Below are 26,319 nucleotides of genomic sequence, written 5' to 3'. Positions count from 1 at the left end.
CTCTTATGCTCATTAGGAGGGGAAAAAATATCCCACTGTCCCTTTGCCTTAATCTATTCCTTTTATACATAAAAGCGAGCCTTGTGAATCTAGACAGGTAGTTTACTCGCCACCTTTTACAGTTGTATACAGCATTGGTCATTAGTTTTTCATTATTATCTTCATGCCTCTCCCTGTTTTTAAATTGGGAATTTTTGTAGAATTCCAACTGATTATTAACTTGCTTCAAATGAAGCTTTACATGCTGTGTGCGCTCAGGTACTTATTGAGTAGTATACATACAGATTGATCCCATTCTTTTTTGATGGCTGAGTAGTATTCCATTATATGGTTATGCCATTGTTTATATAATGAGATTTCTGTTGATGGGTATCTGGGTTTTTTTTTGTTTTTTTCATTGTTGCAAGCAGTGTTTCAGTAAGCATCCTTGTGCATATGTCTTTATACATTTATGGGTATATTTCCTTAAGATAGATTCCTAGAAGTGGAACCACTGGGTTAAAGTATCATATTAAAACTGCTTGACCCATGTCTCCTTGGCTAGGATTGAACTAAATGTGAGCTATAGTGGCAAAGGAGGCTGTAAAAGAGAGTTGGGTTGGGGTGTGTTTGTGTGTGTATGTGTCTGTATAAAGGAGCTCCTTTCCTTAATATAGTATGTATGTACTGATCACTTTATACATGTATATGGTACTGTTAGGCACTTTTAGGTAATCTGTTTCTGAATTTTCAGTCACCCTCAAGGTTGCTCTTCTAAGTTCACATTTCCTGTACTTTTCATTATACCACAACTGCCTCCCCATTCAAATACTTAAATACTTTCTTATAAAAGCTAAGTGGGAAGGAACTTGAGTTAACGAAGTTATGGTAAAGTAAGGACTAAAAGTGATATAAATAGGAAATTAACTGGACAAGGAATCAAAAGACTGGATTTGGTTTTCTCCTTTTCTACTTTCTGACTATTTAGTTTTGGCTGATTTCCTTTATACAATACCTGCCTTGTATATCTCATAAAATTGATTAGAAAGATCAAATGAGTTGAGCTCTTTTTTGGTAAAAATATCTTTAAAATGGAATATGTTATGTACTTCTGAAATACGAGATTTTTGTTTTAGTTCTTTTTTTCCAGCATGTGTTTTTGAAAGTATGATAATGGTAAAGATCCAGGCATTTTAATGTTGAAGTTTAAAAGAAATCTTAAAGTATGACCTATCTGAAGGTCAAGTTTATAGTTTTTGATGGGTGTTTTTGAAAGCAATGTTTAGTGTGACTGTTAACCGAGAGCTACTCTTCATTTCTGCTGAGGATATGTTCTAAATGAACATTTTTGTGTATTTTAGGTTTTACGCTGTAGTTGAAGTTTTCAAGGGTGATTTTTCTGCTTTCTTTTCTTTTTGTTAGTCTGACCTGAAGTGTGTCCAGGATGCCAAAGGAGGTTCTTTCTACAGAGATCATTGTCCTGTGCTAGGTGAGTTAACAGGCTAGAGAAAATTTCTAAATAATGGGTCAGAGTTCATGGAATCGGAAAAGTGTTTAAATTGGGCTTTAAAAAAATTAGTTACCATTAAAGCTTTTTAAAGACATACTCTTTTGGTTTTATTTTGTTTTAAAGCATTTGTTCTTTTTAATTTATTTAAACTCTGAAAGAATTGTCATGACTTGATAATTGATATACCATTTATATGGCATACTATATTTGAAACTTTTGTCTTTTAACCATAAACTTATATTGTTGAAAAATTTTGGGTTATATGATCAATGTTATATCTCTTATACTACGGAGAATAGGACCTAACAATTTAATGCTTATAAATTCCTTAGAATTTCTGTAAAATTTCTTTGAAAATACAAGAACAGCTCTAAGATTAAGATAATATGATAAATATAATTTCATGTATCATTAAAATAAAAAAAGAACAAGAAAACCAAAACTAGTTTCATTTTATAGATTCTTCATTGTTGGCAAGATGAATATTTACCACATTCTTCTGATTAAACCTTTAGTCTCTGAATGCTTTCCTTTCTCATGTGAACGCTCTGTTCCTCTTTCCAAATCATTTGATTTGCCTTATTGCCCCAAAACGCTGTTCTCTTCCAGCATACCTAATTTTTTTAAAAAGGAGAATGTAGAAGAAAATCTTACGGTTTTGAGGAGATCATCTCTTTCTCTTGCTTTCAGAAACTTTGTTTTGTATCTGGGTTTTACAAGGAAAGTGTAGAATCAGCATACCCATTTCAGATCCCTCAGCATAATGTTTTATGATCATGAATCCTTTATCCCATAAGTAGTTTTGAAAATAATCTCAGAAATGGGCTTTGAAATATTTGAAAATGCTCTTTAGGCAAAAATCACAAGAACTATTTGGTAACTAATAACAGTAAGCACTTCAGAGGAAAAAAAATTCCAGGGTTCTCTTTCATATACTTTAGTTAGTTATGTTGGCTCTTCAGCAAGTCATCCAGGCAGAAAGGTGAATATTGTCAATGCTCAGAACTTTGTGTTCTGATAGATGGTTGCCTAGTCTTCTGTAGATTCTGCCCCTGTTCAGTCATTGTTGTAAATCATTACATTATTTCTGGTTTTGAGTCTGTTTTCTTTTCTTTCTTTTTTTAAAGCTCTCTAATTCTAGAATTTGATACTCACAGTATATTCTCAAAACATTTTAAGATTAGATAGTAACTAAAACTCAAATATCTTGGGCTTTTTCTTATTTAAAACAGTGCAGTTGCCTGTCGTTGCTGTGATTTTCCTTTTCCTTTGTCAACTCCCTCTGCAATTATAGGTGAGCAGAATGGCAACAGGAATCCTGGTGGATTGCAGATTGGTGACCTGGTCAATATAGATCTTGACCTAGAAATTGTACAGTCTTTGCAGCACGGTCATGGAGGATGGACTGATGGCATGTTTGAGACTTTAACTACAACTGGAACTGTTTGTGGCATTGATGAAGATCATGACATTGTAGTACAGTATCCAAGTGGCAATAGGTTGGTTATATTTTTTAATTTTCAGTAATGGCAAATAAAGTTAGTATATAGAGGAAAGAGCCTTAAAGAAAGCAAATAATGTGATATAAAAAAACTTCTTACAGCTAACTCTTCAATAATAGATGAAAATCCGGAATATGTTGGTAAAGTGGAGGGAAACAAGTAAGAACAGTGTGTGTGTGTGTGTGTGTGTGTGTGTGTGTGTGTGTGTGTGTGTATTTATATGAATATATTTATGATTCAATGTTCTGTGCACTTTTTTTTTCCTTTAGGGGGCAGAATACATTGTATCAGTATTAGGTACAAGTATAGCTAAAAAGTTCTGTGTTCTGTTGGACTGCATCAGTCTACCCTGAATGAACGGGATAACAGTAAAACTCCTCTGGCCCATATCTCCAGCGTCATCTCATGGTAACACAGCTCTGCCTTGCCACAGACACCTGTGCACACACTAATGCTTATCAGCCACACAGCACTGCGTGTGTTTCCTCACTTCTGTAACCTTTGCACACACCACTCCTTCCATGCAGAATACCCTTTCCTCCTTGTCTCCCTCCTTCTCTGGATTAACTCCTTTGCCTCCTATAAATATTGAACTTTTATGCTTACTTCCTCTCTCCTTCCCCCCTCCCTGGTACATGCATACGCTATTTATCTGTTTAGGTCTCCTGTTATCTACTAAAATGGTTATTTATTTGGTCTCTGGGTTTCGTGTTTCTTGGAGACTGGGCCTGTGCCTTTTATTTATTTGTCCCTAGGGGCCAAAATATATCCAGTTTACTAGTATGTTTACAGTATTTTAAAGAAAAAATTCGGTAGTTAAATTGAATAATTGTCAAAGCTTTATTACTGACATGTACATAAAGAAACTAACTCTCTGAGATTCTTTAGGGGAAGGATTATATATGAAATAAGAAAAATTAACATTAAGTTGCTAACCACATTATAGAATTAGCTCTAATTGTGTTTAAATCTTAAGGATACACATGATAATATCAAGAGATACACAAAAAGCATTTGCCAAAATCCAACATCCTTCATGATAAAAATACTAAATAAACTAGGAACAGAAGGGAACTTCTTCAGCTTGATAAAGGACATCGATGAAAAACCCACAGCTAACAGCGTACTCAGTGGGAAAGACTGAATGCCTTCTCCTTTAAGATCAGGAACAAAACAAGAATGTCTGCTCTCCTCACTTTTATTCCATATTTTCCTAGAGGGTCTAGCTGGGGCAATTAGGCAAGAAAAAGAAATAAGAGAAAGGAAGAAGTTAAACCCTCTGTGTTCACAGGTGACATGATCTTGTGTATAGAAAAATCTAAAGAATCCACAAAAAAAAACTGTTAGAACTAATAAATGAATTCAGCATAGTCACAGGATACAAGATCAATATAGAAAAATCAGGGCTTCCCTGGTGGCGCAGTGGTTGAGAGTCTGCCTGCCAGTGCAGGGGACACGGGTTCATGCCCCAGTCCGGGAAGATCCCACATGCCGCGGAGCGGCTGGGCGCGTGAGCCATGGCCGCTGAACCTGCGCATCTGGAGCCTGTGCTCCGCAGCGGGAGAGGCCACAACAGTGAGAGGCCCGCGTACCAGAAAAAAAAAAAGAAAAATCAGTTGTATTTCTGTATACTAGCAATGAACAATCTGAAAATGAAATTAAAAAAACAATTCCATTTTCAATAGCATCACAAAGAATAAAATACTTAAGAATAAATTTAGCCCAATAAGTACAAGATTTGTATACCAAAAACTATATAACATTGTTGAAGGAAATTAAAGATGACCTAAATGGAAAGACGTTTCATGTTTATGCATCAGAAGATTTAATGTCGTTTAGATGGTGTATTAGTTTCCTAGGGTTGCCATAACAAATTACCGCAAACAGCAGCTTTACAACAGAAACTTATTCTTTCAAATTCTGGAGGCTAGAAGTCCAAAGTGAAGATGTTGGCAAGACTGTTTTCTTCTGGAGATCTGAGGGAGGATCTCTTCTGTGCCTCTCTCCTGGCTTCTGGTGGTTGTTGGCAGTCCTTGGCTTTCCTTGGCTTGTCGATGCATCACTCATTTCCCTGCCTCTGTCTTCACGTGGTCTTGTCCCCTGTGAGTCTCTGTGCCCCTCTGTTGTCACATGACCTTCTTTTTTTTCTTCTGGGTACATAGTTTATTTTCAAATTCATTCAAGTCAGTCTCTGATTAGTGAAGTTCAGACGGTTATAGGGAGATTATTTAATACCGAGAGCCACATCAACAGTCCTCCAGCCCGCTATTTTAGTTTCGTCAGGCCAACATTTGTACCTTAGCCATCCATAAGGAAAGAACCCTAAGGAGGCATAGAAGACAGTTAATTGAGCTCATGGAACTTCTAGAGTCTTTTACATAGACAATGATCAAAAGATGATTTTACATGACCTTATAAGGACACCAGTCATTGGATTTAGGGCCCATCCTAATCTGATATGACCTCATTTTAACTTGATTACATCTGCAAACACCCTGTTTCTAAATATGCTCACATTCAGAGGTGTTGGGGATTAGCATTTCAGCATATCTTTTGGGGGGAATAATTCAACATTTAACATGTGACAGTATTCCTCAAACTAATCAACGGATTCAGTGCAATCCCTATCAAAATCCTTGCCTTTTTTTTTTTTTTTTGTACAGAAATTGGCAAACTGAACCTTAAATTCATACGGAAACTCAAGGGACCCAGAATAGCCAAAACAGCTTAAAAAATGAAGAACAAATTTGGAGGACTCACACTACCCAATTTGAAAATTTACCACAAAGCTATAGTAATCAAGACAGTCTATTATAAAAATAAGCATGTAGATTGATGGAGTAGAACTGAGTCCAGAAATAAGCCCTTGCATTTAAAGTCAGTTGATTTTTGACAGGGGTTCAGCACAGTTCAATGGGGAAAGAACAGTCTTTTCAACAAACGGTGCCGACAGTATTTACAGATATTCAGTCATTGTGGTGTACATCGAATTTAATGTTAATTAATTTAATGTTATATGTCAAGTATACAACAATCTAAAAAATAAAGCTACAATTACAAAGCAAAACAAATGGCCATAAAAAGGCCATAAAAAGGGATGGAGTACTGACATATGCTGCAACATAGATAAATCTTGAAAACATTATGTTGAGTGAAAGAAGCCAGTCACAAAAGGTCACATATTATCTGATTTTATTTATACAGAATGTCCATAATAAGAAAATCCATAGAAACAGAAAGTATATTACTGGTTGTTAGGGGCTGGGGAGAGAGGGGTGAATTCAGAACGACTGCTAATCGTTAAGGGGGTATCTTTTTGTGGTAATGAAAATGAAATTAGGTAGGGGTGGTTGGTTTATACAACTGAATATACTAAAACCACCGAATTACATGCTTTAAATGAGTGAATTGTATGATATGTGAGCTACATCTCAATAAAGCTCTTAATAAAAAAGAAGGAAAAAATCAACACAATTTAAGTTCAGAGTAGCATGTACTAGCATATTTTGTTTTAAATAGTATCTTGTTTGTTATTTAGAAATGTTAGGTTAACACAGATTAGGATTATTACTTGTAGAATTCTTCCTCCATCAAAATTCTTTCTTGGGCAGTAGCGTTATTAGTAACATGACATTTGACTTCTAGAAAATAATCTTTTTTATTCTTTACTCAACACCAATTTATTAAATACTTACCCTGTATTAGGCCCTGTGATTAGTGTTAGAATTACAAAGACAAACAAGACATGGTCCTCTGCTTTGAAGGAGTTTCTCTATTAATTTGGATAGACAAAGTCAGAAATAGCTGTATTAAAATGTTTTAAGTAGTTATGATAGGTGAGTATTCAGGCTATTCTGAAGGTACAGAAGAAGAGTGGTCATTTCAGCTGGGCAAATCCGAGAAAACTTAAGCGAGCATATTACATTAAGTAAGGTTGAAAGATTTGGTTTTCACCTGGGCAAGGAAGCGCTGTAGGCAGAAGGAACAACTTGAGTAAATACTACTGTTCGGACACTACACAGGTTTGGTAGATTTTGGAACTTTGGGAGTGAGGTAAATAAAGGGCACCATGACTCATAAGACTGAAAAGAAAACTTTTTGTATTTGAGTTTTATTCTTAACTGATCAGAGGCACTTCTTTCTCTTTGTGGTTGTTTTAGAAAGAAAGTTTACATGGTTATAGGAATTTAGTAAGCAGGGTTTTGTGTGTTGTGACCTCTCAGAGCCTTTTATATGCTAAGGACCATTATAATAAGGAAAGGAGGGTATAATATGCCGTATTGTAAAAGTTTATTTGACTAGGGAAGCTTTTTTCCCTTGGAGTACCATATGGGACTAGGAGAAATGTGTTATACACTGTGGTACAACTTTTCGATGGGATATTAAGTAGTCAATAAAATGGTGGTTGTGCAGATGGTAACAGCATAGAAAAATGCTTATGTATAGGAAGGAAGAAATCCGAGTCCAAGTTTGTTTTGATACAGTGATTACAAGGATGTAAGATACCCATACATGGCAATTTAAAACTAGATAATATTTTTATCCATGAGATTGCAATGGTATGGGAAAATAGTGTACTCTTTGTAGAGCAGTTTGGCTCTATCAGAATTGTAAACAAATATATACTTTGATTAGGTGGTTCCTTTAAGAATCTCTAATGAAATACTGACCCCCATGTGCACAAAGTTGTACATACAGTGATGTTCTTTATAGTATTGTTCGTAATAATAGTGAAAATGTGGAATTACTTTAAATGATAGTCAATAGGAGAATCGCTAAGTACATTTGTGTATATCGATGCTATGGAATACTCTGTAGCCATTAAATCAAAATAAATAGATCTATATCTGTCACATTGAAAAATAAATGTTCCAAGATGCATACTCTGAGAAAAAAGAAGTCACAGAATAACATATATACGTATATTATGATCCCATTTATGGAAAACAAAACAACTCTCTTATAACCATCACTCTGCATATTAATAGAAGATCTGCAGGGCTACTCAATGGAGTATTAACTGTGGTGTCTAGTGGGGTGGGGAATGGTGATCCAGGTGTGTTTGTGTGAAATGGAACTTTCACTTTTACTTTACATGTTTATGAAATGTTTTAATTTTTAACGAGTGTGTATTACTTGTTTTTTTGAGTGTGTTACTTTTTTAATAACAATTTTATAAGACATGCAAGTGCAAATAAATCTAGACAGAAGTGCTAGACAGAAGTGTATCATATTCGGGTGGTGAGATTATGGATAACTCTTTTCCCAAATCTGTATAATAAAATCATAAAAAGAAATACAAATCATTCAGGATGTAATTGTAAAGGATTGCTTTACACTCTTGATGAGTTATAAAGCTTTTTTCCCTGTAATGGTTAACTAAGAATTTGTGCTAAAATTAAGTAAAGTTACCCATGTTGAATTTTGGCTTTGATTTTTAGATGGACCTTCAATCCTGCTGTTCTCACTAAAGCGAACATTGTCCGAAGTGGGGATGCCGCTCAGGGTGCAGAAGGAGGCCCCTCACAGTTCCAAGTGGGTGATCTTGTACAAGTTTGTTATGACCTGGAAAGAATTAAACTTCTACAGAGAGGACATGGAGAATGGGCTGAAGCTATGCTCCCAGTAAGTACATATAAAATAATTTGGGACTAGGAAATATACCATGTTTATGTAGTTTTTAAAAGTTTTTAAAACTTTGATTTTTAGAAAGTAAATTAGCATAATCCTTTGAGAATTGTAATCTTCATTGGCAGCTTAACATATATATACCTTTTATTTTCTAACTTATTTCAGTTAGATTAGCCTGGGAAGGTCCAAAGAAGAGCTATAGTTAATATTTTTTGATAGAGCTTTTAGTGGAGAATGTAATGTTGGCGTAAGGCAAAGAGGCTTCCTGATACTTCACCCCGGAATTAGAGCGACGTGCTCATCCAGTCACTAGCAGTGCTGGACCACCGCTGCTCTCCTCACTTGGGGCCATGCCTCTCTAAAACTTAAGACTGCAAGAGCAGCTCAGAACGTGTGCCTTCTGAGATAGCTTTGCTCCCAAAGAGCTACAGTTTAATTTTTTTTTTTTTTTTTTTTTTCGCTGTACGCGGGCCTCTCACTGCTGCGGCCTCTCCCGCTGCGGAGCACAGGCTCCGGAAGCGCAGGCCCAGCGGCCATGGCCCACGGGCCCAGCCACTCCGCGGCATGTGGGATCCTCCCGGACCGGGGCACGAACCCGCATCCCCTGCATCGGCAGGCGGACTCTCAACCACTGCGCCACCAGGGAAGCCCTACAGTTTAATTTTTTATTTCAATACAATACATTTCATTCAATACATTTTTCATCAAATGTTCAGCAGTAACAAAATAATTTGTTTGTCCTGCCCTCTTTTCATTCATCTTTCTCTTTCTCCATCTTTTCCTTGCTTCTGTCCTCCTGTCTCTTTCCTTAGGTACTACCTGTTCCATCCTGCCGACTGCCCTTACTGCCTTGCCCTGTATCCCATTCCTTTCCACCTTGCTATATCCTCCTCTTCAGCTCTCCACTTTGCCCACTCCCTGCTCCTGTCTCATCCTGTTCCAAATCCTGTCTTCCCAAGTCCCGTCCCATTTAAGCACCTCCTTCCTGTCCCATGTATACCTCCCCTCCCACCCCCTTCATATGACATCCAGCCCACCCTGGTGTGTTGTCCAGTCTCCTGTCCTGGTCAACACCTTTTTCTCTTCCTGTCCAGCCCCAACTCCTGCCCCATTTGCCCTCTGCCCCCTCCTATCCTGTCCAGTCCCCCTTTCCTATCCTTCATGATGTCCTGTCCCTCCATCAGTCCATTCCTCCTTCCTGCCTTAGTCCTTCAGCAGATGTTTTAGCAGAAGCAGTGTGCCTGTTAGCCTTCAGGGATGTACTAGTGAACACAACAGAAAAAAAAAATCTCTGTTGTTGTGGTGCTTTCATTCAAAGACATTTCATAGTTTGCACATGGTGCTGACATTTTTTATTGCTTTAGTTAGGTATGAATAAGTGATAGTTGTATTTCAGGACTATATTTTAGAATCATTATTTTTCTCCAAAAAGTTGAGTTCTATATAATCCCTCTTTGTTTTGTTTGCTTTTGGTATTAAAGTTGGTTAAAAAAATGTATTAATATACTTCAGGCCTCACTATAGTGTGGTGTTACTTAAAATGTCATTTTTTGACGTATTTTATAGGAGCTGTATATACTATTTAAAATTATTTTATAGTCAAGATGTTTTTGTTTTTTCCCCTTATCAGTGACACCTTATAGCATCTTCCATCTGTTGAGTGCCCAGTTATACTGAGCACTGTGCTGAATGATGTATACGTACATATGCAGCACATACTATATATATGTTTACACGTATATACATAAACATACAAGCTTTATTTGTCTTAGGAATATTATAAGTAGGTGGTGGTATGACATCCTTATTTTAAATATGAGGAAATCAGAACTAAGATAATGAACTGGAATTTGAACCCAAATCTATATTACTTCAAAGCCTGTCTCCCATATTAAGCTGCTGTATAAGCAAAACCTCTAGGTAATTTCTGGAGGGCAGTACTGGGGTTCCAGTAGTGACGACGTAGATTTGAATCTTCTCAAATCCTCATGATAAAAACAGTCAACAACTAGATTAGTTAGCATAACCGAAAAAGCTACAAACATCTGTAACAAAGCCAGGTGATAGAATAGTCTTTTGAATCTTAAAATGTGAACAAGTAAAGATAAACCATTGACAGCTACAGGGTCTGCATCTGTGTGGCAGCAGAGAGAATTAATGGAGCATCAGGTGGACCTGAGAAGGGGGAAACTCCAGAATAGCTAATGAGTATTCATTGGTTAGTGTGGTAGATTAATGTGATAACAACAGCCGAACCTGGGAGGGCTCTTGTAGACTCCAGTTTGGGGTGAGAGCAATAAGTCCATGCTAAAGTCTGAAGGGACTGGAGTAGGCTGGGGCTATAAACTCTCCAAACCAACCAGCCAAATCTCCCTTCCAGGGCAGAGCCCTCCATTGAGGAGAAAATGCTGGGAATAGAAGCCAGATTGAGTAGGGTGGAGACAGTAGGCACAAAGGAAAGAGTAAATCCAGGCAAAAGTTGGAAGGGATCATGGTCGAATCCCTATGCACTGTTATTATTGAAAAAGGAGAATAAGGAATAGAATAACTTCTCCACAGACAGATGAAAGTACATCAGAAAGATATGCACAGAAAACTAAAATCTAATAATTCAAAATGAGCTAAAAAATTAAGATGATAAAAGACATGGAAGGATGAAATAAGTCATAATTAGAAATGAGGTAGAACTTAGGAAAGAATTTTTAAAAATTCATTTCAGAAATGAAATAAGCTAGAAGCAACATAGAGCAAATAAATACAACAGATAATGCCTTAAGAGAAACAGAAGGTAAAAAGGAGGAAAAATTTTAAAATCAAAAAGATAAAATGTATTTGAGAGAAAGTGACAAATATAGAATATCTAATATATGTGTATTAGGGAATCCTTGCAAAAAGGAAAAAACAGTAACCAAAGTAATGGAATATAACAAATGCTAAAATTTGTAATTCCAGGAAAGTTTACCTGAAATTGAAAGATTTGAAATTAAATATTAAAAGGGCATGTTGCATACCTGGGAAAACTAACCCAGAACACCAAACACAGAGCCATATTCTGGTAAAATAATAGAATCTTCAAGAAAAGAAAAATTTCTTTGGGTAAAGGAAAAAAGAAAAAAGACCAAGTTACTTACAAAGGAAAGAAAATCAGATTGTTGTTAAGAAAAAAATGTGATCTCAATGTTTTATGCCAGAAAACAATGAAATAACATTTATTTAAGGTGCTCAAGGAAAGAAAACGTAAGCTAAGGATTTTATATATAACCAAACCGACTTTCAAGTACTGTAAAGGCTGTAGACTGCTGTGAAATGTAAGAATCCAGAGAATTGAGTCCCCATGAGCCTTTTCTGAGTAATCTATTAGAGAATTAGTTTTAGACAACCAAAATGACTGAAGAAATGTCAACTGAAGGACTGGTAGTGATCATTAAATAAATATTTATTTATTGAACTAAGATTAAATGATAGTTATAAAGGAAACGGTAGAGTTTATAATGGTTATATGCTCTAACAAGATAAAGTATGACTGTCAGAAAATGGGCTGGCAATGCAGAGAGGATATGATAAGTTTAATGAGCTGTTTGATTGCATTTTAGTTATTAATTGGGACTATATAAAGTGTAATATAAACTTTATATTTAAAAAAGCAAACAATGGAAGGATTAACCATAAAGTTAAAAAAAAGTTTTCATGTAAAAAAAAAAAGTTTTCATGTATAGCAAGGTAATATGATATGGGGGACAAAGGTAGAAGGGAAACATCTTTGAATATGTCTTATTTTATAGATTTGATTTGAAATCACATGTATTTTATACAATTAGAAAACAAAATTAAGTTCAAAAAGGAAACTCCCCAAAGTGGAGAAGAAAATGAAACAAATGAACCTAAGTGTGTTTCCTGTTGGCATAATCATACAGAGAGGAAATTCCAAGTGATTTCCAAATGAGCAGTTATATGATAATTCTAATACTGTTATTCCCAGTGACTCTGAGGACCAGAATTATCAGAGAGGTAAAAAGGAGACGCAGAGGTAGTATAGAAGAGGTTAAGTAAAGACCCTGTAGTCTGGAATTTGAATTGGAAGAGTGTTTAAACTCAAGATTTATTTTATCTTTGTTTTAAAACACACTGCGCCCCCCTCCGTTTCCTAGCTCTGTCCATGAAAAGACGTGGAAACAGTGACCATTCCTGTAACAATAACCAACCTTAGTGCCTAGATTATGGTCTCGAAATAGCCTTTCCATCTGTGAAGAATCATGGCTCTTTGGAGAAATGGCTAATTCTAGTTCTTTGGCAGGAAGTGAACAAGATGAGCCTCATACCAGATAGCAAGGAAGCTATCAAAGATTTCTAGGTATGTTAAAACGATCTGGCAGCCAATTTGAAGGGTTTCTCACCAAATACTAAGACAGATGAATCTATTAAACTGCACCAATTAGTAAAATTAGGATTGGATGAATCTTTATAAGACAAATAACCCTGTTTCTTCAACAAGTAATTTGCAAAGAAAAAAAATGCATAGGTTTCGTTAGGAACTTGATTTAAACAAACTAAAAAATATTGTCATTTGTGAGGCAATCAGAAATTTGAACACTGACTAGTAGTTTATTTTATTATAGTTATTGATAATTTGGGATAGGTTGATAATAGTATTGAAGTTATATTAAAAAAAAGAGTTTACATGACAAAATAATACAGGAGGGGAGAATGGATAGGGAAAACAAGATTGGCCATGAGCTGACAATTGTTAAAACTGGTTGATGGGTACATGAGGATTCAATATACAATTGTCTATTTTTGTGTGTTTGAGATTTTCCGTAAAGAACAGTTAAGGAGGGAAAAAAAAAAAAGAATGCAGCCTCAAAGAGTTTGAGATGATGGTGGAAAATCCCAGGTGAAAATGTCTAATGAGAAGTTAAAATTAGTGTGTGTTTTGGGGCGAGGAGAGGGGTAAACAGGGCTGGAGTAGTATATTTTGAAGTCTTTGGAAGTAAGACGATAGTTGTCAAGTGGATTACATTTCCAAGAAAGTAGAGTAAAAAACAAGGAATAAAGTTTGGGAGAATGAACAGACTTAGGAATCTGAAGAAGGAAAAGGAGCCAGTGAGTGGAAAAAGGGAAGGAACAGGCAGAAAGATTAGGCTGTCATCCAGAAATCAAGGGAATATTTTCAAGAGTTGGAGTCAGATGCTGTGGAGAGGTCAAAATAGAAAACAAGTTTAAGGGCAGTCTCCTCTGTGTTAGGAAATAGATATTATCAGTATCACCAGTTTTCTAGTGTTGTTATTGGCTATTCTGTTGTGCATAAGAGAATGGGTTTTGGACCTGAGTTTGAAATGGGGCTAATAAGATTACATAGCTTTCAGGATTTTATGTATTAGGTGAGTCAGTACGTATAAAGCTCTTAGAACAGTACCTACCACGTGAGGGCTGCTGCTTCTGGTTGTGTTCCGTACCTAATTGCTCTTCTTACTCCATATATTTAATAAGCATGTTACTTCTACATACTTCTGTTTTGAAATCAGGCTTGATTCCAAAAAGGATTTAAACATAGATGTAAGCTTTGAGCCCTTTTTGGTTTAAATTGCTTTTTTTAGAAATCAGATTTTCTTTTTTTAGGCTAGATTGATGGTGGTTTTGGACCACTTGCGTTACAAGTTCTCAAGAAGTATCTTATGAGGTTAAAAAAGGATTGGGGACTTCCCTGGTGGTTCAGTGGTTAAGAATCTGCCTGCCAATGCGGGGGACACAAGATCCCACGTGCGTGGAGCAGCTAAGCCCATGTGCCACAACTACTGAGCCTGTCTGTGCTCTAGTAGCCCCTGCTTGCTGCAACTAGAGAAAGCCCGTGCGCAGCAGTGAAGACCCAACGCAGCCAACAATCAATCAATCAATAAATTTACAAAAGAAATTTACAAAAGAAAGGATTGAATATCAGAAACCAAGATTTTGTGAACTTTTATGAATAAAATAGATTGTCATGATTGTTTTATATTATTGTGGAAATGTAGTTTTATTAAAATATTTTTTAAAGATACTCTTTAAAGTTTGTCACTAATAAACAACCCATTTGAATATGATTATCCTTTAAAGGTTTTTTTTATTAGGAGTGAAGTAAAATTAGTACTTTAAATATGTAAAAACTGGTGGTTGATTTTTACGGTATATACTTCAGACTTGAAACATGAATCTAATTTTTTTTAAGACTTTAGGTAAAGTTGGCCGAGTACAACAAATTTATTCAGACAGTGATTTAAAGGTGGAAGTCTGTGGAACATCTTGGACGTATAATCCAGCAGCAGTTTCCAAGGTGGCATCTGCAGGATCAGCCATTAGCAATGCATCTGGTGGTATGTTTTGTTTCATGTTTCTCTAAAAGTAATATGGTTTACATTAGAACCTTTCCCAATTCCCCAATTCTTGTATACAGATAATGTCGTATGTGTTCTTGATTTTCTCCTAGATCACATAACCTCACTTGAATATTAACTACCTTTTAAACTTTCGCTAAAGGTTTTTTATTTTTTTCTGCTTTTTTCATATGATGAACAATCTTTGTTCTGGCTGAGGTATGCCCTGGAAAAATTCCATAAATATGTGCTTTTTCTTGGATGTATCAAGGGCTTCTCCACATCAAATCTGAGATACCTGAAATTCAACATTCTTACTCCTAGTCGGAAGTTATGTTTTCTGCTAAAGAACCATCACTTTCTTAGACTACTTCATTTTCTTTTTATTTCCAATATTATTGCTAGCCGATGGCTTTCTTTCTGGATATTTTTACATATCAGCTATACTTTTTCTCTTGTCATTTAATAGGAGTTATATACATGCCACAATGAGTAGAAAGCTGTGTTGAGATGTGAGTATGCTGGATGCTTGGGTAGACTCATGCCCAAAATCTTTCCTTCTTATGCTCCCGCTTTATATACACACTCACTTCATTCAACAGCAAATTACAGCTTACTGTATGTGTATTGTTGTCATCCAGAAAAGAAGATAGAACCATAACTGTGAACAGTAAGAAAGTAAAGGAAAACATTGGGTGACCTCCAGTTTTATTTTGTACTGCTTTCTACTTCTTTGCTTCTGTCTTGTCTTTCCTGCTGTAATTTGCTAATGTATTTGAAGTTTAAATCATGTGGTGTTATTTTTACCTTGAGGTTAGATGGCATCACAGTAGGCTGACTTTTAACAAATTGAAAGAGTGAAAGATGGTTAATATCCTTCTCTCAAGTAATGTGGACTAGGTGTTGGGCCTCTGCCCCACTTTGTGACTTCTTTCCTTTCCAGTAAGTAGATCCAAGAGTTAAGGAGTAGAACTGGGTAGATTTGCTACTGATAAATGCTATTTAGAAAAAAAAATCATATTGAAAGGGTTTATGTAAACACATCTCTGGTTCTTTCTTGTTTTAGTCAAAACCAATCAATTGGCACCTTTGAAGTATGTTATTAACCCTTAGAGATCCATTTTTAACTGAAAATTGGTTTGTTCCTAAAATATTTCCCCAGACATTATAGAGATTATATTGCTTTTGAATCATAACCATTGATATGTTGATCTAGTCTAAGATCTGTTAACATTGAGCTCTGAGTGTCCATATGATATACTTAAGACCTGAAAGACAATTTGTATCATTATGATACTCCCACTGTAGTGTGTTCATTTATAATATCTTTGGTATGACTCCTAAATCTTGAATTATAGTTTGTATGTAGCTCTTCTTTTTCTGAAATGTTAACTTGAAGTACATGAATTGGAGTAAACTGGGAATACCTGTGGGCTCGAATTTAATGCAGCTTTATATGGTAGTAATTATAATGTGCATGGGTAATATCTGTAGCATAGTACAAAAATAATATTAATGATAGAAATAATAAAAAAGGAAAAGTATATATTATAGGCATATGGGTAATGCTTGTCTGTTAGTAGTTAAGGTTTGAGATCCTCCTATATTAGCAGCTTTATTTGATGCTTTACAGAAAGACTCTCCCAACTCTTGAAGAAATTATTTGAAACCCAAGAATCTGGTGACCTCAATGAAGAATTAGTTAAGGCTGCTGCCAATGGAGATGTTGCTAAAGTGGAAGATTTGCTAAAAAGACCAGATGTGGATGTGAGCATTTTAAAAATTATTTTGAAGCATACACAAGAATGGAATAGTTATAACGAACCTTATACTTCAACAGTTATTATATTTTGCCACATGTGCTTCATCTATTCCTTCTTGCTTGTTTTTCTAAGGTATTTTAAAGAAGACACTGGGCATCACTTCTTCATTGTGCATTTCTAAAAGATATTGACATTTTCTTAATACTGACTTTTTAAATTTTATGATTGACAAAATTTACTTTTAGGTTTTTAAGTAGTGTCCTTTTGGGAAATTCAGGGAAGTTTTCTCATGTAAATGTTATCTTATTATGTTTAAAAAATGTATTTTAGTAAATTTTATAAGCAATTTTCCATCTCTCTTTTCAAAACATTTAATTTAAACTTTTTCCCTCCCCTCCTTATGAAAATTGACTGTTTCATAGTTTATAATGCAGGTGAATTAGGGTTCATGCATTTTGTGAATCTTAATAGTTTATGTTGTAATTTTACCATTTACAAAAGCCATATTTTAAACGGGTTCAAAATTTAAATTTTGGTTCTCGCTTAGTCATCCATTGGCTTTGTCATTGCTACTATTGTGGCACCAGTATGATGTCAGTACCAGCCAAGAGACTGTAGGTTGAGTGTCAGTTTGGATCATTGTCACTGTGTAGTGAGGGCTTTTGTTGCCACATTTTTGTGTGCAAGTATGCTGGATAGTTTGACAAAGATCAGATCTGTAATTATAAGGTGTAAACATCTTATTTCTATGATCTCATGTGGCATTTTAGGTTTGTTAGAGATCAGTTGCAGCAGCATGACACAGTGGTTTCTTGATTGGTTATGAGCTATGTCACAAATAATTTGTTTCAGATATTCAAGTTTTTTGTGTTTGGAAAGTAGAGTCAGACTTCTTTTATATTCAGTCAGGCAGATTTACATGTTATTGTACTTAATTTTTTCCTTTATTTAATTACTAATTTATTTTAGTTGTTTTTTAGAATGTCATACATTCTAAAAATTTCAAGGGAAAAACAGTTCTACAAGGTTTGTTATGAAAAACAGCATCTCTTTTTCAATCTTATTTTACTTTTCTTCAGAGGCAGCTATTTTCACCTCTTTCAGCTGATTTTCTTCATATGCTTACCTCCACATCTTTCAATAACATATTTCTATTGTTATTTCTTGATTTTTATGTTTTAGGAGTTATCTTTTGATACCTCTCTGTGAAGGTGAGGATTCAGCTTTCTTTTGCCACCTCCAGCCCATCCCCGCTACACACATACACACCTCTTCCAGGTTCTTAATGTGGTATTATATTGTATTGTAATTTTGTTAAGATTAAAATTAATTGTACATGTTATTATTCAAATGACATTCATATCTAAGCTGTGGAGGATACTAGATTGTGTTTTCTTACACAACTTTCTGTTTTCCTTGGTGTTCATAATCGTTCTTTAAAAAAAAAACTGAGGTGTAATTTACATACAGTGAAATACATGGATCAGTTTTGACAAATGCATATACCCACATAATCCACAGCCTTATTAAGATGTAGAACATTTCCTTCGTTCCAAAGAGTTCACTTGTAGTTTTTCCCAGTCTCTCTTATTCCCAAGAGATAATCTAAAATCGTTTTCACTTATTAGCAATCTATATTGTTATAATTAATTCTTCTCCAAAATTCTCTCTGATTGTGTAATCTGTCAAGAAATTCAGGCACATCAGGTATGTATTCATTTTATCTTCTGAGAGAGATTTCTCTCAGTGCCTTCTGACCTCTTCCATTTGGCCAGGTTGCTCTCTATGCCTGATGCCCGTTTGGAATGTCTCTCACACATCATCCTGGAGGTGCCCTTCCCCTCTTTTTTGTTTTTTGTTTTCTGTATCCTCTGTCCTTCTGTTTCAAAGTTTATTCCCTCTTTTGTGAAGTATGGCTTTTAGTAGCTTCTTGAGAAAAAGAGTGCATGGGAAATAGACCTTCAATATATATATTTTTTAACCTTACTATTAGGTTTTAGATGGGAATAGAATTCAAGGTTAGATATTATTTTCCTTCAGAATAATCCCATTTTCTTCCAGCATTCAGAATTGCTGTTGAGAAGACTTATTAAGCCATTCTGATTCCTGATCGATACTGCATGTGAGCTGTTTTTTTCTTTTTTTCTTTCAAGCATGAACATCTCTTCTTGTCACCACAGTCTGAACTTGTACAATGTTGTGCTTTGCTGTGGATCCGTTTTCATCCATTACTTTTAATGCTTGATCTTTATATTCTGGAAATCATGTCTTTCATATTTGGGAATTTTTGATCATTTTTTATTTTAGATTTTATCTTTAGAGCAGTTTTACAAACTAAAATTGAGAGAGGTACAGAGATTTCCCATGTATTCCCAGTCTATCCAAATGCATAGCCTCCCGCATTATCAACATCACTTGCTAGAATGGTACATTATTTTACTAAGGATGACCTATATTGACACATCATAATCACCCAAAGTCCATAGTTTACCTTAGAGTTCACTCCTGGTGTTGTACCTTCTGTGGGTTTGTACTAAGGTATAATGATATGTATCCATCATTATAATATCATACAGAGTATTTTTACTGCCCTAAAAATCTTCTGTGGTCTGCCTATTCACCTCTTTTCCCCACCCCATCTCTGGCAACCACTGATCTTTTTATTGTATTCAATAAAAAGTTTTGCCTTTTCCAGAATGTCATATAGTTGGAATCATACAGTATGTAACCTTTTCAGCTTGGCTTCTTTCACTTAGTAATAGGCATTCAGGTTTCTTCCATGTCTTTCTGTGTCTTGATAGCTTGTTTCTTTTTAGTGCTGATTAATATTCCATTGTCTGGTTGCATCAGGGTTTATCCATTCACCTATGTAGGACATACTGGTTGCTTCCAAGTTTTGTTAGTTATGAATAAAGCTGCTATAAATGTCTGTATGCAGGTTTTTGTGTGGACGTAAGTTTTCAGCTTTCTTTAGATTAGTACTAAGGAATGTGATTGCTGGATCATATAGTAAGAATGTGTTTCCCTGATGATATATATTGTGGAGCATCTTTTCATATGCTTATTTGCCATTTGTATGTCTTCTTTGGTGAGGTGTTTGTTCAGGTCTTTGGCCCATTTTTTAATTGGGCTGTTTTCTTAATGTTGAGTTTTAAGAGTTCTTTGTATATTTTGGATAACAGTACTTTATTAGATATGTCTTTTGCAAATATTTTTTCCCAGTCCGTGGCTTGTCTTCTCATTACCTTGATATTTTGTTTTGCAGAGCAGGAAATCTTAATTTTAGTGAAGTTCAGCTTATCAACTATTTCTTTCACAGATCATGTCTTTGGTGTTGTATCTTAAAAAAAAAAGTCATCACCATACCCAAGGTCATCTAGGGTTTCTCCTGTGTTATCTTTTAGAAGTTTTATAGTTTTGTGTTTTACATTTAGGTCTGTGATCCATTTTGTTAATTTTTGTGAAAAGTGTAAGGTCGGTATCTAGATTCATTTTTTGCATGTGGTTCCAGCACCATTTGTTAAAAAGATTATCTTTGCTCCGTTGTATTGCCTTCGCTTCTTTGTTAAAAATCACTTGACTATATTTATGAGAGGCTATTTCTGGGCTTTCTGTTCTTTTCCTTTGTTCCGTTTGTCTATTCTTTGGCCAGTACCACACTGTCTTGATTACTGTAGCTTTGTAGTAAGTCTTGGAGTCAGGTAGTGTCAGTCCTCCAGATTTGTTCTTCTTCAGTATTAAGTTGGCTATTCTGGGTCTTTTGCCTTTCAATATAAACTTTAGAATCAGTTTGTCAGTATCCATAAAATAACTTGCTGGGATTTTGATAGGGATTGCATTGAATTTATGGGTCAAGTTGGGAAGAACTGTTAGTCTTTCTATCCATGAACATGGAGTATACTCCATTTATTTAGTTCCTTGATTTCATTCATCAGAGTTTTGTAGTTCTCCTCATGTAGATCTTATACATATTTTGTTAGATTTATACTTTAGTGTTTGATTTTGGGGGGTGTAATGGTAATGTGATGGTATTGTGGTTTTTTTATACATTTCCTTGATTATTAGTAATGTTGAGCATCTTTCTATGTACCTGTTGGCCATCTGTATGTTTTCGTTGGAAAAATGTCCATTCAGATCCTCTGCTCATTCTTTAATCAAATTGTTTTTCTTGCTTTTGAGTTGTATGGGTTCTTTATGTATTTTGGATATTAACTTATCAGGTATATGATTTGCGCGTATTTTCTCCTATTCAGCAGGTTGCCTTTTCATTTTGTTGATGATTTCCTTTGCTGTGCTGTGATACTATGTTTTCAGTTTCATATTCTACTTGTTTGTTAGTATATAGGAATGCAATTGACACTTGTGTATTAACCTTGTATCCTGCAGCCTAGCTATAATTGCTTATTAGTTCCAGGAGGTTTTTGGTCTCTTTCAGATTTTCTACATAGATGATCATGTCATCTGTGGACAAGGACAGTTTCCTGTCTTCCTTCTCAATCTGTATACCTTTTATTTTCTTTTCTTGCCTTACTGTATTAGCAAGGATTTCTAGTATGATGTTGAAAAGGAGTGGTGGGAGTGGACCTGCTTGCCTTGTACCCAATTTTAATAGGAAAGTTGGGAGTTTCTCACCATTAAATATGATGCTAGCTGTAATTTTTTTGTACCCAGTCTTTTTCAAATTGAGAAAGTTCCCCTTTATTCCTTGTTTACTGAGAGTTTTTATGATGGGTGTTGGATTTTTTCACACGCTTTTTCTGCATCTATTGATACAATCATGTGATTTTTCTTCTTAACTCTGTTCATGTGATGGATTACGTTAATTGAGTTTTGAATGTTGAACCAGCCTTCCATACCTGGGATAAATTCTACTTGGTTGTGGTGTATAATTCTTTATGTACTTTTTGGGATTTGATTTGCTAACATTTTGTTGAGGATTTTTGTATCTGTGTTCATGAGAGATATTGGTCTGTAGTTTTCCTTTCTTGTAGTGTCTTTGTCCAGTTTTCGTATTAGGGTAATCTGCCCTCATAGAATGACTTAGGAAGTTTTCCTTCAGCTTCTAGCCTCTGAAAGAGATCGTAGAGAATTGGTATAATTCTTCCTTAAATGTTTGGTAGAATTCACTGGTAAACCCATATGGGCCTGGTGCTTTTGGTTTTTGAAATTAATTAATTATTGATTCAGTTTCTTTATTGGACAGAGGCCTTTCACGTGGTCTGTTTCTTCTTGTGTGAGTTTTGGCAGATTGTGTCTTTCAAGAAATTGGTCCATTTCATCTAGCCTATCAAATTTGTGGGCAGTTTCCAGAATATTCCATATTATTCTTCTAATGTCCATGGTATCTGTAATGATATCCCCCTTTTCTTATATTAGTAATTGGTGTTCTTGGCCATTTTTTATAAAAGGTTTTATGGATGGGAGTGAATGTAGTGGGATTAAGGAATTACACTTAGACTTGGGTGTATCCATGAATAAGTAATGCATTTACACAACATCTGAAGTGAAGAAAAGGTTGGTTGAAAATTACTGCTTTATATTAGAACAGTTGTGTATAGCTACCCTGGTAACTCATTTATGTATGCTTCATGGTAGTTTACATTTGTCAAACTACCATTAGCATTTGGCTATATTGGCTGAATTGAATTTCTTTATACTGTAGCAGACAGTATCTTTTCTAAAGGTTTTTCCATTCACCTCATTGCTTTTTCTTCACTGAAACAGACTCTGAGATTTAATAATTCAAGTAGATATATACATGCAAAACGAATGTAACTTACTTCCCTTCGTCCCTTCTTCCCCTCCTTCTTTTCTATTTTCACCTTTGCAGACTGCCTAAAAGTTTTCATAACTCTTTGAACAATGGAAATTTCCAAGTTCCTGTATCCCTCCCTAAATTAGAGAAACCAGTTTCTGGTGATCTATGCTAGGATATATAGAACACCAACCTAAATTGTTTTCATAGAATCATATAATTTGCTGGCTTTAAACGTACACTGTATGTATATATTGGCTCTTTCTGATTTGTGACATTCCTTCATCCTTTCTTTTTTTATTTAGGTGAATGGACAGTGTGCTGGTCACACAGCCATGCAAGCTGCTAGTCAGAATGGACATGTTGACATTTTGAAGTTACTTTTGAAGCAAAATGTGGATGTAGAAGCAGAGGTAATTAAAACTAAGCTTAAAGAATATTTTAAGTAAAAATTAATGTCCTAGAAATGGTACTTCTTATCATGAGATGGATTTTTTTCGTTTTGAAATTTAATATTAACCTAAGCCTCTTCTGATTGAAAAGAAAAATTTGACAAAAGACAGCTTGAAGCATTTCGTATTTTTCTGTGATGGCTCAATATTCTAGGCATAACCCTAAGTGAAGATAGTTGAGTTTCCCTTTGCTATGGTAGAAGCACCATGTTGTTGGGAGCCCAGTTGGATTTACCCATGAGTCATGCTGGGGAAATTGAGGGAATAGGAATATAAATCATGTGCGGCAAGATTTTTCCTGATATGTGACACTCGGAGGCCTTTTGTTGTTGTTGTTGTTTGTCTCCTGAGGGAAAAAGTAAACTAGAATTTGTTTAGTCTTTTTGTTTCCTGATCTTTATATGGGTTTTTGAAGATTTTTATAATGCATGTTTATCGCTCTATGTGTGTATATGTGCTTAATTTAGAGTATATTCTTATTAAAGGAGAAATAAATGATTTTTACTATCATTGGAATTTCATTGTATGGCTGGTATGAGGGATGGCTCCCTTTGTTGTAGCTAACTATAACCTCATCACTTAAAGAGTATATTAGAATTACATTTGTTTTAGTCTAATATAAGATTATTTAGGAATAAGCCAAATTCTATCAAAGTTTAACTAGGCAAAAGGTTGCAATTTTGTCCAAATGACACTCTCATCTGAGGAAGCTATTTAATATGGATTTGAATTTTCTGAGGGCTAAATTTGTTGACCAGTCTGTTTTTACTAATTATAAAATTTTAATGACATATATTTCAAAAGAGAAGTCTTAGACATTATTTTTGCTTTTTTCCCCCAGTTGTATATATCTTGAGTTGTTGGACAGCTACTAAAGAGCCATTGGTTTTGTAGGTGTAAATAAGTCATCTTTGATGTTGGAATTTTTCTTTTGCCTAGAGCTTGAATTTTAAATTAGTATATTATACGTTTGTAAACTATATGAGACGTTGTGTAGAATAGGGATGTAGCTGTGGGGTGGGGAACGAAGTTAGCACTATTTCTCAAGAGTAGGTTTTTTTTTTTTCCTTAATTGAACTCAAATACAAAGCAAATGGTTAGTTATTACTGTACACATAAGCTTGGAGTTGGAGTGAAGCTCAGTAGGCTAGGTGTTTGTAAATAATTTATCTTTCACTTTGGAAACCACATCTCTTACTAAAGCAGTAAGGTACAGGTGGACTTGTACCATACCTCCTCCTTTGGATTTCCATTCTGTGCATTTTCTGTTTCAAAAACCATTGTAGGCAGATGTAATTTGTAGAAATAGTGTGAAAAAGGAATATTTACACATCAGGTTAAATTAATAACACAGTGTCCCAACTGGTAGAGGAAAAACTACATTTAAAAATTGGATTGAAATATAAATATAATTCATTGCCTAAGCGTAAAACAAAAATTTATCAAAGTTTCATTTTTCTAGAATGTGAGAATTAACATTGTCTGTCATAAACAGCAATATAGTTTGTTTAAAACAGTGATTCTTAATTGGGGCACATTTTTGTCCCATGGGGGCATTTTGTGGAGACATTTTTGATTGTCACAACTGGTTGCTGGGGAGCAGGGGAGTATTACTGGCATCTAATGGGTAGAAACTAAGGATGCTACTAAATATCCTGCAGTGTACAGGACAGCTCTCACAACAAAGAGTTATCTGGTCCAAAATGTCGGTAGTGCTGAGGTTGGGAAATCCTGGTTTAAAAGTTGGAGAAAATAGCTAATTTTACGAATGCACTTAAAATTGTGATTCATCATGCACTAGCTTGTTTGTAAGTTGATTGGTTGCTATTAATTTTTTTATTATTGGAAATTTTAAACATGTATAGAAATAGAATAGTATAATGAATCCTGTGTACCCATTATTCTACTTCAGTTATTTTTCCTGGTCAATTTTGTCTTATCTGTACCCTCTTGCCTCCCATTTCCTCCACTGACTTAATTTGAAGCAGATCCAGATATCATATTATTTAATCTGTAAATATTTTAGTATGTATCCTAGAAGATAAGTACTCTTTTCTAAAAACTTTATTGTACCTTTAGCACATGTAGGCACAATAATTTAACAATGAGTTTTTAAAAATCTAATTTTATTAAAAGTTTCGAGGTTAGCTGAAGAATAAAGAGAATAATATATTTTGTTGTCTAGTTATCTCATTCTGTATCTGTATTAATTTTTTTCATCTCCATCAGGAAGTGAGCTCAAGATAGTATAGATGACAGGTTGCAAACTATAGCCCGCAGGCCAAGTCCAGCCCTTCATTTGTATTTTAAAGTATTATTGGAACACAACACACGCATTACTTAATTTTATTGTGTATGGCTGCTTTTGTGCTACAGCTGCAGAATTGAGTAGTTGTGTAGTTGTGATAAGAGATCATACAACCTGTAAAACCTAAAATATTTACTTTCTGGCCCTTCACAGAAAAGTTTGCTGGCCCCTAATATAGATGACTATTACAGATTTTAGTTGATTTAAGCTGTTAGTAAGCTAAATTATTTGCTATATATTATACCTTTCAAATATGTGATAAGGTTACATTTTTTCCCTATTTCTTTTTTTTTTTTTTTTTTTTTTTTTTTTTGCGGTACGCGGGCCTCTCACTGTTGTGGCCTCTCCCATTGCGGAGCACAGGCTCCGGACGCGCAGGCTCAGCGGCCATGGCTCACGGGCCCAGCCGCTCCGCTGCATGTGGGATCTTCCCGTACCGGGGCACGAACCCGTGTCCCCTGCATCAGCAGGCGGACTCTCAACCACTGCGCCACCAGGGAAGCCCCCTATTTCTTTTTCTTAGGGAAAACTCAGAGCTATTTTGGAAAGTTGGTTGTCTCTATGTATGACCTACTGAGTACAGTAGGATTACATTCTGTTTCCTTCTTAATGTGTAGTCAAAGGCACTGAGGACTGTGAGATCTTAGGTATGTTGATATGGGTGAGCTAATGTTTGATCCTCCAGGGACTCAGTTGTTGTTTTTTTTCCCCCCTACTGATCAATATAATAGGTAAAGGTGTGGAGGATTTATTTTAATGGAAAGGAAGCCCACCTTTAAAACGTGTGTTCTTTACAGTAAGTTTTTCAAATATAGTACAAATATATACTGAAGATATCAGTAAACTTTAGGTGGTTTCATTATTTAAGGTTAATGAAAATTCTTTTAATGGAGAATATTAATAGTAGGGAACAGTACTCGACATTGTCAGAAAACCCAAGTTGTAATGGTATTGTTGCTTTCTAAAATGATATTGGGCAAAAAGTTTAATTGGTATAAGCTTCAGTTTCCTCATCTACGAAAATAACTGAAAGGGTTGGGGAATAGAGTAAGGGAAATAATTAAGATACCAT

At 35.2% G+C, this 26,319-nt stretch overlaps 1 protein-coding gene across 2 annotated transcripts in view; it reads left to right on the top strand.

Annotated features, from left to right (window-relative positions):
- The window catches only part of MIB1 (MIB E3 ubiquitin protein ligase 1), a 119,022-nt gene that overhangs the window by 28,824 nt on the left and 63,879 nt on the right, over positions 1 to 26,319 (top strand). For both annotated transcript variants that reach the window (XM_079943104.1, XM_079943105.1), the window contains exons 5-10: positions 1,402 to 1,468; positions 2,784 to 2,988; positions 8,433 to 8,616; positions 14,825 to 14,969; positions 16,603 to 16,736; positions 22,793 to 22,900. In XM_079943104.1, the coding sequence (XP_079799230.1) occupies positions 1,402 to 1,468; positions 2,784 to 2,988; positions 8,433 to 8,616; positions 14,825 to 14,969; positions 16,603 to 16,736; positions 22,793 to 22,900 (843 nt within the window). The remainder of the gene's footprint in view (positions 1 to 1,401; positions 1,469 to 2,783; positions 2,989 to 8,432; positions 8,617 to 14,824; positions 14,970 to 16,602; positions 16,737 to 22,792; positions 22,901 to 26,319) is intronic.

Source organism: Stenella coeruleoalba (assembly GCF_951394435.1).
Source record: "Stenella coeruleoalba genome assembly, chromosome: 14".
Classification (NCBI taxonomy): Eukaryota; Metazoa; Chordata; class Mammalia; order Artiodactyla; family Delphinidae; genus Stenella; species Stenella coeruleoalba.
Note: the sequence above shows the minus strand (reverse complement) of the source record. Positions and strands in the feature narration are given on the sequence as shown.